Source organism: Triticum dicoccoides, chromosome 1B, assembly GCF_002162155.2.
Source record: "Triticum dicoccoides isolate Atlit2015 ecotype Zavitan chromosome 1B, WEW_v2.0, whole genome shotgun sequence".
NCBI classification, from domain to species: domain Eukaryota; kingdom Viridiplantae; phylum Streptophyta; class Magnoliopsida; order Poales; family Poaceae; genus Triticum; species Triticum dicoccoides.
This window is the reverse complement of record NC_041381.1, coordinates 290,211,755-290,224,168: the sequence shown is the minus strand read 5'-3', so window position 1 is coordinate 290,224,168 and position 12,414 is coordinate 290,211,755. Positions and strand designations below refer to the sequence as shown.

Genomic DNA, 12,414 nt, shown 5'->3' with positions numbered 1-12,414 from the left:
GGAGTGATTCTTTGTTGCATGTTGAGGGATTGTTATATGATCTAATTATGTTATTATTGTTTAAAGAACTTGCACTAGTGAAAGTATGAACCCTAGGCCTTGTTTCCTAGCATTGCAATACAATTTGTGCTCACTTTTATCATTAGTTACCTTGCTGTTTTTATATTTCCATATTACAAAAACCTATATCTACCATCCATATTAAACTTGTATCACCATCTCTTCGCCGAACTAGTGCACCTATACAATTTACCATTGTATTGGGTGTGTTGGGGACACAAGAGACTCTTTGTTATTTGGTTGCAGGGTTGCTTGAGAGAGACCATCTTCATCCTACGCCTCCCACGGATTGATAAACCTTAGGTCATCCACTTGAGGGAAATTTGCTACTGTCCTACAAACCTCTGCACTTGGAGGCCCAACAACGTCTACAAGAAGAAGGTTGCGTAGTAGACATCAAGCTCTTTTCTGGCGCCGTTGCCGGGGAGGTGAGTGCTTGAAGGTATATCTTTAGATCTTGCAATCGAATCTTTTTGTTTCTTGTTTTATCACTAGTTTAGTATATAAAAGAAAAATACAAAAAAATGGAATTGAGGGTGCCTCATATGCTTCATCTTTTTAATGTCTTCCGTGAAAATAAGGATTCCAAAAATTGTGCTCAAGTAATAGAAGAAGAATTACATAGAATGCTTGGCATAAAATATGTTAATGATGAGCATGATTGCAATGTTGTTAGTATGAGTTCTTTGAATACCCATGATGCTAATGATATGCAAAGCCACAATCTTGGGGATGCTATGTTTGATGAATATGACATTTTTTGTCCCCCAAGTTTTGATGAGCAAATTTATTATGATGAAAGCATGCCTCCTATTTATGATGATCATTGTGATGATACGTATGCCATAAAGAATAGACATAACCATGAAACTTGTCATCATGATTTAATTTTAAATTGGATTATGCTTCACATGGTAGTTATTTTGTTGAGTTTGCTCCTACTACTATTCATGAGAAGAAGTTTGCTTATGTGGAGAGTAGTAAAATTTATATGCTTGTGCATCATGAAAATAATGCTTTATGTGATGGTTATATTGTTGAATTCATTCATGATGCTACTGAAAATTATTATGAGGGAGGAACATATGCTTGTAGGAATTGCAATAATATCAAGTTTCCTCTTCATGTGTTGAAAATCTTGAAGCTATGCTTGTTTTACCTTCCTATGCTAGTTAATTCTTGTTCCCGTAAGTTGTTTTCTCATAAAAATCCTATGCATAGGAAGTGGGTTAGGCTTAAATGTGCTAATCATATGCTTCATGATGCTCCCGTTATGTTTCAATTCTTATCTTTTATGTGAGCATCATTATCATCATCATGCCTAGCTAGGAAGGCATTAAAGAAAAGCGCTTGTTGGGAGACAACCCAACATTTACTGTTACTGTTTTTGTGTGTCCACATGATTATTCTACTGTAGTAATCATGTTTTATAGCTTTTGTTTCAATAAAGTGCCAAGTAAGACCTTTAGGATAGCTTATGGTGATAGTTGTGTTGGTCCTGCTGAAAATTAGAAACTTTTGCACCCAGCAAATTAGTTTTGAAAATTCACAAAAACGTGCTTTTGATCTGATTCTTTTTGCCCTGGATTGGTACACAAATTTGTCACACTTTCCTAATTCAGTAGGAGTTTTGGTGTTACAGAAGTATTCCGGAGTTATAGATTACTACAGACTATTCTGTTTCTCACAGATTCTGTTTTCTATGTGTTGTTTGTTTATTTTGATGAATCTATGAGTAATATCGGAGGGTATGAACCATAGATAAGTTGGAATACAGTAGATGTTACACCAATATGAATTTAGAATGATTTCACAATAGTACCAAAAGTGGTGATTTTTCTTATACTAAAGGAGCTTATGAGTTTTCTGTTGAGTTTTGTGTTGTGAAGTTTTCAAGTTTTGGGTAAAGATTCGATGGACTATGGAATAAGGAGTGGAAAGAGCCTAAGCTTGGGGATGCACAAGGAACCCCAAGGTAATATTCAAGGACAACCAAGAGCCTAAGCTTGGGGATGCCCCAGAAGGCATCCCCTCTTTTGTCTTCGTTCATCGATAACTTTACTTGGAGCTATATTTTTATTCACCACATGATATGTGTTTTGCTTGAAGCGTCATTTTGTTTTATTTTGTTTCCCTTTCTGTTTGAATAATATCCCAAGATCTGAAATTCTTAAATATTAGAGAGTCTTCACATAGTTGCATAATTATTCGACTACTCATTGATCTTCACTTATATCTCTCGGAGTAGTTTGTCATTTGCTCTAGCGCTTCACTTATATCTTTTTAGAGCACGACGATGGTTTTATTTTATAGAAATAGATGAACTCTCATGCTTCACTTATATTATTTTGAGAGTCTTAAACATCATGGTAATTTGCTTTAGTTATTAATTTAGTCCTAATATGGTAGGCATCCAAGAGGGATATAATAAAAACTTTCATATAAAGTGCATTGAATACTAAGAGAAGTTTGATTCCTTATGATTGTTTTATGATATGAAGATGGTGATATTAGAGTCATGCTGGTGAGTAGTTGTGAATTTGAGAGATACTTGTGTTAAAGTTTGTGATTCCCGTAGCATGCACGTATGGTGAACCTTTATGTGATGAAGTTGGAGCATGATTTATTTTTTGGTTGTCTTCCTTTGTGTGGAGGTCGAGATCACGCGATGGTTAACTCCTACCAACCCTTCCCCTAGGAGCATGCGTGTAGTACTTTGTTTTGATGACTAGTAGATTTTTGCAATAAGTATGTGAGTTTTTTATGACTAAGTTGAGTCCATGGATTATACACACTCTCATCCTTCCACCATTGCTAGCCTCTCTAGTATCGCGCAATTTTCGCCGGTACCATACACCCACCATATACCTTCCTCAAAACAGCCACCATACCTACCTATTATGGCATTTCCATAGTCATTCCGAGATATATTGCCATGCAACTTTCCGCCGTTCGGTTTATTATGACACGCATCATTATTGTCATATTGCTTTGCATGATCATGTAGTTTACATCGTATTTGTGGAAAAGCCACCGTTCATAATTCTTTCATACATGTCACTCTTGATTCATTGCACATCCTAGTACACCGCTGAAGGCATTGATATAGAGTCATATCTTGTTCAAAGTATCGAGTTGTAATTCTTGAGTTGTAAGTAAATAATAGTGTGATGATCTTCATTATTAGAGCATTGTCCCAGTGAGGAAAGGATGATGGAGACTATGATTCCCCCACAAGTCAGGATGAGACTCCGGACGAAAAATAAAAAAAATGAGAAAAAGAGGCCATAAAAAAGACAAAAGGCCCAAATAAAAAAAATAAAAAAATGAGAGAAAAAGAGAGAAGGGGCAATGCTACTATCCTTTTACCACACTTGTGCTTCAAAGTAGCACACTGATCTTCATTATAGAGAGTCTCCTATTTTGTCACTTTCATATACTAGTGGGAATTTTCATTATAGAACTTGGCTTGCATATTCCAATGATGGACTTCCTCAAATTCTCTAGGTCTTTGTGAGCGAGCAAGTTGGATGCATACCCACTTAGTTTCTTTTGTTGAGCTTTCATATATTTATAGCTCTAGTGCATCCATTGCATGGCAATCCCTACTCACTCACATTGATATCTATTGATGGGCATCTCCATAGCCCATTAATATGCCTAGTTCATGTGAGACCATCTTCCTTTTTTTTGTCTTCTCCACAACCATCACTCTATTCCACCTATAGTGCTATGTCCATGGCTCACGCTTATGTATTGCTTGAAAGTTGAAAAGGTTTGAGAATATTAAAGTATGAAAGAATTGCTTGGCTGAAACCGGGGTTCTGCATGATTTGAATATTTTATGCGATGAAGATGAAGCATAGCCAGACTATATGATTTTGTAGCGATAGCTTTCTTTGGCAATGTTATTTTGAGAAGACATGATTGCTTTATTAGTATGCTTGAAGTATTATTATTTTTATGTCAATATTAAACTTTTGTTTTGAATCTTATGGATCTGAATATTCTTGCCACAATAAAGAAAATTACATGGATAAATATGTTAGGTAGAATTCCACATCAAAAATTATATTTTTATCATTTACCTACTCGAGGACGAGCAGGAATTAAGCTTGAAGATGCTTGATACGTCTCCAACGTATTTATAATTTTTTATTGTTCCATGCTATTATATTATCCATCTAGGATGTTTTATATGCATTTATATGCTATTTTATATGATTTTTGGGACTAACCTATTAACCTAGAGTCCAGTGCCAGTTTCTCTTTTTTCCTTGTTTTTGAGTTTTACAGAAAAGGAATACCAAACAGAGTCTAATTGACGTGCCAATTTTTGATGATTTTTTATGGACCACAAGAAGCCCCCAGAGTAAAAGAGTTGGGCCAGAAGAGTCTCGAGCTGCTCGCGAGGTTGGGGGGCGAGCCCACCCACCGGGCGTGCCCCCCTATCTCGTGGACGACTCAGAGACCCCCCTAATGTGAGACCTACGCCAAAAATTCCTATTTAAATCAATAAAGAGGCTAGCCAACTCGCATGGAGGAGGCTCCCCCGATTTGCACCTTCGCTGGACGTTAGATCATGGTTGACTGAGTCTTTTTTTGCCTGCCTTCCGTTGGATCTCGCTGGGAAATGACTCATGTTGTTTTGACCGTGTGGTGAAATCTTGACAGTGTATGGCGTGTGGGCTCGAGCTAGATCCGATTGGCTGGGTTAAACTTTTCTGGGTGTACACACGCTTCTCTACACGCGCCGCGCCCTCCGCGTCGTGCGGAGCAACTCGCATGGAGGAGGCTCCTCCGATTTGCACCTTCGCTGACCGTTAGATCATGGTTGGCCGAGTCTTTTTTTGCCTGCCGTCCATTGGATCTCCCTGGGAATTGACTCATGTCGTTTTGACCGTGTGGTGAAATCTGGATAGTGTATGGCGTGTGGGCTCGGGCTAGATCCGATTGGCTGGGTTAAATTTTTCTAGGTGTACACGCGCCTCTCTACACGCGTCGCGCCCTCCGCATCGTGTGGAGTGGGCGAGCTCGTCTGCAATTGGCTAGAGGGAGATAGAGGATGGACTGACGCATACGAACCCGCCCCACGAACTATGATGGGTGGGCCTTGTTGGCTGATGGTCCCACACAACGGTAGCTGGGCTTGTTTTCTTCCGCGTGCATATTGACCGGGTCATCTAGCGGGAGATAAAAATCATGGACCGGTCTAGCGAGCGGCCGGCTGCTCACTATACTTTGCGAGCGGCCGGCCCAAAATTGCTAGTTTTGGTCCTCTAATAATTTATAAATAGCAATTATCTATTGTGTGTCTTTTTCTGTTAGTTAATGGATGTTTTTATTAGCACTAAATGCGTATAGCAAATGCGTACAGACTGGTCCGTGAAACACATTTATTTTCGTCTCTTAAATCTTTAAAAAGTCATATCTTTTAAACCACACGTTGGAATTCAGATCCGTTTTCACCTTTGGGTTCATCGCGACGAGATCTTCGAAACTAGATCCCATATGGGTATGTTTCGACGAATTTTTTTTGATGCCAACTTTGGTGCTATATGGCGCAACTATAGTACTGCATTATGCAACTAGACTACATTGCCGTGCCAACTGAGTATATGTGTGTGTAACTAGTCCTGCCAACTAAATATTAATGCTTGTGCAACTAGTGTCCTACCAACTAAACATCAATGTGTGTGCAACTAGACTATATTACAAGCCAACTAAGCATATGTGTGTGCAACTAGTCTTCCTGCCAACTAAACATCAATGTGTGTGCAACTAGACTACACTACAAGCTATGATAATTCATATGCGACTATGCGGACCAGATTATGCAACTATGTGGCCATGTATGTGCCAACTAGGACTACTATGTGTGCAACGACAACTACTGAGGATGCAGCTCCAAAAAACTGGGTTTGAAAAAAATTGCACCATGCAGTACTAAAGTTGCACAAAGCAGTACTGAAGTTGCACAATACAGCGCCAAAGTTGGCATCAAAAAAATTTCGTCGAAACATATCCATGCGGGATCTAGTTTCGAAGATCTCGTCGCGATGAATCCAACGGTGAAGACGGATCTGAATTCCGACGTGTGGTTTAAAAGATACGACTTTTTAAAAATTGAAGTGGCCAAAATAAATGTGTGTGAATCTGTTTCCAGGACTAGTTCGTACGCATTTAATGCTAACAAAAAACATTCACTAGCTGATAAAAAAAGACACACATGTAAATAACCAGCCCGGCCGCCCGTTCCTACGAAAAAGTGGGCGTGCACTTTTAAGATTTCAAGAAAAATCATCCCGCGCTGCATGCCCTTCCCACGCCGCATCAGTCAAACACCGGCCCTCTTTCTCCCAATCCCCGCAGCTGCCGCGCCCGGCACACCTCCCTCCTCCACTCCCCCTGCGCCCTACCCTTCCCCGCCGAGCTTGTTCCTCTAGCCACCCACTCGTCTCCTCCTCTTCCTCCTCTCTCTCTCTCTTCTAGCTTCCTCCTCCTTCCTGATCTCTGCATCGGCCGGACCGCGAGAGGAGCGGTGGTGGCGGAGACGCTCCGGTGGCGACATCGAGTTGCGAACCCCAGGAACCAGGTCTGGGGGTTCGGTTCCAAGGCACGGACGGCTTCTCCGCCTATGACGCCGAGGGGAAGTGCACACCCTAGTCCCCTCCTCCTGCGTGAACCCTAAGAGAGAGAGAGAGGAAGATGAGAGGGAGGGAGAGAGAATGACCGGCGTCGGCCTGCGCCGGCGAGGACGGGCGCGACCTGGAGGTTGGCCGCTGCTCGATTTGCTCTTGGATCGGGAGCTTCGACGAAGCTGGGATTCGGGCGCGTTGCACCGGAGGCTGCACTCCACCTCTTCCTCGTGGTGCGGCGGACGGCAGCTCTTGCAGTCGTGCGGCTGACGGCGGCCTCAGCGGGTGGTCGACGACACTTGCAGCTGGTGCTCTACCCATGGATTCCGGCATAGCCCGAAATACTCAGGTGGTCAATTAGAAGCCCTCATTCTCTCTTTAGACGTGGGTCTTTTTGTCCATAAAAACTATGAAGTTGTAAGTTCTTGTTCTTTATATTTGTGCAGATATTTGACTGCATTACTGAATGTTCTAGGGTTGGAGCAGCAGCTGAGCTTAGGTGAGTGCTCAGTTTCTATGTGGATCACATAAAAAATAGAAATCCCAATTTCTGAAAATAGATCGAACCATGTATATATTTGCAGGGCAAGACAAGCACATTAGTTTAATCCTGAACTTACAGGATGGTTTCCCCTGCCACAACCATTGTCATCGGCCTGCATTCCCTCGTCAAGCGTGCATCGGTGCTGGATATGCAAGCTGCAACAGCACATCAACGGGAAGGCAAGAGCAAGACGATGGTCATGATTTTTGGTATGAAGTTTCTTTTATGAACTTTCAGTCAACATTTGCAGTGAATATATATACTATTTCTTCTGCACCTAGCCGAGTAATTTAGCTGATAATTTTTTTCCTTATGCAGCCAAGGAGTGGAAGACAATGTTAACTAAAGCCACTTTTGTTGGTCATGGATTTACAAGAAAGCCAGTAGAGTATGAAAAGGTTCTCATGGGACTCACCCTAAACTGAAATCTATCTTCAACCTTGGTATAGCTCTATAGAAAAACCCAAGTGGTCCAATATTTTGTTTATTTCCTTAGTGCCTGTTGTTGTTGGTTTGTTATAACTGCATTTATGTCCTATTGTTGGTTTCTTTCTTTTATTCTGTTTAGGTGGGTTCTAAACTATTAAATTATGAAATGTTTTGTTTATCAGTTTGAGACCTGCTTTAGGAAAAAGAATGAAAGGAATAATTCTTATTTGATGATGACACTCATGACTGTCAAACTGCAGAAAATACTTGGTTTATGTACTCTGCCCAGTGATGAGTATACCATTTAACATGTGCATATGTTAAAATTGTGTGAATCTAAGGGCCTACTTGCTTCATAATCTGTAGCTAAGTTATTTTAGGATTTTTTTTTATTTTTGTGTGTGCGAGGAGAAATTGTACTATCTCTTCATGATTCATCGTTTATATATTAGTTGGATACTATCTCTTTATTCGGTTCTTATGACTGACCTGCTGCTTTACTTATATGGACAGCTTAAACTGAAAGCAATGCATGGTATTGTTCAATTCGAAGTGTACTTGACGTGTGCAGATCTGAGGATGAAGGGAAGAAGACAGAATTTAGCTAACGAGTTGAATAAGATCAAGGTTATTATTCCACAATCATTTGTTGCATCCATTATGTGTTCACCCAATCCATCTCTCTCTCTCTGCTGGCTGCCGCCACACGTGGACGGTAGTGGTTCATTTTCCTACAACTTTTGGCATTTCTACAGTTTTATCATGTATAGCTTGATCCAGAAAATGTAGAGAAGAAATTTTTGCAAGAGAAATAAAGTGCATAGGTTACGCCTCTTAATTTTTCTTCAACTGTTTTTGGTAAAATTGCTTACCTAGGCATCAGTATATTTTGTGACAGGAATCTGCACTATGTTCTTATGCTTTTAGCAATACCAATCTTATTTTGTTTCTTGGTGGAATTGCTTACCTAGGCATAAAAATGCGAAAAAAATCTGCACAATGTTCTTATGCTTTCAGTAATGAGCGCCTTGTTTAGATTCTCGGGGTTTTAGCCATGCTGACTTCTGAATAATTATTCATTCATGATATTCACTGTAGAATTGCTTACCTAGGCATAAAAAACGTAAAGAAGGTGAGATTGGCTACAGTTTTGATGTACTTTTGTAATGTTTTCCTGTTTGTACATACTTTATTTGTTTGCTTGAAACTGCATTTTAATATGTGCTTGTAGGCTCTACAGGATCCAGTGATGGATCTGAGTGTGAGCACTCGAGTTATAGGTTTCTTCTAGCATGTTGACACACTAATTAGATTCAGGAATTATTTGGTACATCTCAGCTTTGCGGCATCATGTGTAGAGGGTCATGTTAATAAATATATCTGGCCTGCACTTAGATGTTCTTTTCTTGTAATTGATAACTCATACGAATTCTGCAACATATTGTGCATAGCGATACACCTCTACTGAAATACTACTTTCTTATTCCCATTTCCATCCGACACCTGACTTTACATCATTTCTAATCTCATCTTTTCTCCTGAATTTTAGTCTGCTTCAGTAATGTTGGGGCCTGCCGCAAAACAACCACATTTTTGCTGCTGTGATTTGGTCCATCCTATGCATTTCAGTTCCTGGTGATCTCCAACGTTTGTCAGCTAATGCCACCATGAGGGTGCTGGGCTGCTAATGGCATGCTACCTGCTTTGAAAAAAAGGAATGAAAGGAAGCATTTGTTCATAGAACAAATATATTCATTGTCTGTTAAGATAAATATCCCTATCCTCTGTTTGTTTCTTGATTATTCTCTGTGAACTTTTGTTCTATGTGCAGACAAGTTTCCTCCATGTCATGTCAACATCCCATGGTGATGTATGTGAAAGATTGAAAGTGCGGTACTACATAAAGACGCGCCGCAATTATTGTTGCATAATCAAAACTTTTATAACATTAACTTCCATTGTCTGTTAATAATTAATTATCTCGGGTAAAATCTATTTTTCTATCTGATTGATGTGGTTAGTTTGATTTATAGTAGAATATCAACATTCTCCTTTATGATGGCTGATGGGCAGTGTGTTTCGTCCAAGTGATATGCTTCCTGTATTGTTAGAGATGTCTATTTGGCTTATGATCGTACTGTTGAGCACATCTTACCCTTGTGCTGAAGATAAATGGTACTAATCAATCTGCTAAAGCTTTGTGATGTGAAAGTGCATTTGGTAGGAAGGGTTCTGCAGATAACCCCTTTAGATTTTGTCCCTTCAAGATTTTTTTTGGATCAAGCCATAAATTTAAACAGGAATCCTTCAGTGGCTATTTTTTTTATCCACACACTTTCTAATGTCTGGTCCTCTTAACTTAGGATAAGCTTTTTACTGTCTTTGTTTTTTGATTATCATCAACAATACTAGTTCTGTTGTCCCTTAGGCTGTCAATGCTGATGCTATTTCAATGCTGAGAAGCGAACTCAGAAATCAGCTCGCTAACAAGAGTCGGAATTCGAATCTGAGGCAAGTTTCACATTCCCCAATTTGTCTATTGAACCCATGGTCTCTCTTTCTTCTGCATTATTTCTCATTCATTATCTGAGATATGATTTTGACTTCACTGCACCGTCTTGTCTGGTTTATAATGCCGGTTGAGCTCATTTCTAATTGTTCATAACTAAATTTTTTGTTGTGATTTTGCAAGATATTGAAATTATTGTATTTCGAAATTGTTTTACTGATTCTCGATGCTCTGTTCATGGCTTTTTTTCTTATTTTATCCTTCTTTGCTTTTTTCCTTTCCTGCAAGAAGATGTCGAGTCATGTAATATGTTCAAAGAAGAGAGAATCTGGACTTTATGAATCCTTTCTTCTTTCTTCATTGTTACTTCAAGTTAGTGAATTCATTTAAGTTGTATTGAGCAGCTTCATGTGCATGGTTTCTTCATCTACACATCTTATTCAGTCACGAGGCGAGTAAGATCTTTTGCCTTTTAGAAAAAGGGAGATGCCATTTAGACCTTACTCTTCCAACTTGATCTTTAACTTGCTACTACTGTTTCTAAGATTTTTACCAAGCATTTTTTATTTGCTTCATAGAATGAGCTCACCTTATTCAGTGGATGTGCCAAGTAAAAAAAATTAGAAACTGAGCAATTAGTTCCACTCTTGAGGAGAAGCTTGTCCAACATCGTTTGAGATGGTTTGGGCATATTCAGCGCAGGCCTCCAGAAGCTCCAGTGCATAGCGGACGGCTAACGCGTGCGGAGAATGTCAAGAGAGGGCGGGGTCGACCGATTTTGACATGGGAGGAGTCCGTTAAGAGAGACCTGAAGGATTGGAGTATCGACAAAGAGCTAGCTATGGACAGGGGTGCGTGGAAGCTTGCTATCCATGTGCCAGAGCCATGAGTTGGTTGCGAGATCTTATGAGTTTCACCTCTAGCCTACCCCAACTTGTTTGGGACTAAAGGCTTTGTTGTTGTTGTTGTTGTTGAGCAATTAGTTCCACTCTTGAATTTTGTACAGCGGTCCAAATTATCCAATAAATCATTTGTTAGCATGGTCAAATTATAGAAGTTGAATCTGTTGTTCCAAATTACAATGTGTGACTTATTCCATTTGTTTATCCTTTTGTCCTTTTAATCAAGAACAATGTTTAGAGCTTACATGGTTGTCCAAATTTAGTTTTGTAAAAGAGGAATATTGATATCTTGCAATGATCAGTGCAGATTAGGATAGTTATAGAGTTTTTCCTCAGTTTTCATTGAGAAAAGATTGAATCTGTATGATTTCTAATACCAAGTAAATCTTGGTCTGCATTCTGTTAGTTTTCCTACTGAGTTTTTTTTGGCTATTTTCGTTTAAATTGGTAGCTGATGTGAAAAAGTGTGTGTTGACATGCATGTAACCGAATCATGTATTAATGTGAGGTACTACATATACTTGCCTATCTCTTTCCAGAAGCACAACCCTCTTGATCCAACTAGGAACATCAAAACCAAATGGGAAATCATTGAGTGGACTTCAGATGGCCATGCTGTGAGTACACCATTAGTATCTAAATCTACTTTGTATAATTAAGACACACTTTCTACATATCGCTGCTATATTGATACCATGTGATCACTTAACATGAGTGTGACTAGCCTATTTTCTTGCCTAACTGTGTGAATGCATGGCTTCTCTATTTAAATGAATAGTTGTGTTTATCATAATAATTATATACCACAGACTTGTTTCTTTCTGTTTATGTAATAATGTAGTTCGTCTTCTACCATATGTTTTCTTCGTTACATGTCTTCTAATTGTTCATCTTTTTTTCTCTTTCGACGACAAAATAACTTCGCGTTTCGAAATATTTAGTACGCCATCATGGTCTTTCTTAAGGGTGTTCAGGCCTTTTGGTCTTCTATTCATGTTGTGAATCCCAATATGGCATCTCGCCGTTCCCCATGATCCACATGGTAAGTATGGATTTATTTAATGATAATATAATATCAACTGCCTTTTCTTCAGGATAATCTGACACCTAATAAGGACCAAGAGAACAACAGAGATGCTAAGAGGGAACCTTTTGGGTTTAAGGATATAAACAACATGGCTTACGAGGATTTGAACTGCTATTCTTTTAGTTCCACTCTTAAATGTTTTGGTTCTTGAAGGCCTGCACTTTCCTGGTGGAGTAGGAGCAAAATAATTTAGAGGCTTTAAAGCTGCTGCACTTTAGTAGTTAGGATCAATCCTTTGTTTTGGT

The 12,414-nt window shown here is 39.4% G+C and overlaps 1 protein-coding gene across 5 annotated transcripts; it reads left to right on the top strand.

Moving 5' to 3' along the window:
* Window positions 1–6,402: 6,402 nt before the first annotated feature.
* LOC119331548 lies at window positions 6,403–10,819 on the top strand. 5 transcript variants are annotated; one of them, XM_037604724.1, is made up of 6 exons: window positions 6,403–7,047; window positions 7,145–7,197; window positions 7,321–7,451; window positions 7,561–7,640; window positions 8,185–8,298; window positions 9,301–10,819. In XM_037604724.1, exons 1-6 carry the CDS (start codon window positions 7,018–7,020, stop codon window positions 9,340–9,342), a joined length of 450 nt encoding a protein of 149 aa, XP_037460621.1. In that variant the 5' UTR covers window positions 6,403–7,017; the 3' UTR covers window positions 9,343–10,819. The 5 variants fall into 5 exon arrangements, 3 of the variants coding, with proteins under 3 accessions (XP_037460621.1, XP_037460617.1, XP_037460614.1); XM_037604720.1 differs by having other exon boundaries at window positions 9,221–10,819; XR_005160572.1 differs by having other exon boundaries at window positions 7,174–7,197; window positions 7,283–7,451; window positions 7,561–7,685; window positions 8,185–10,819.
* The last annotated feature ends 1,595 nt before the right edge of the window (window positions 10,820–12,414 follow it).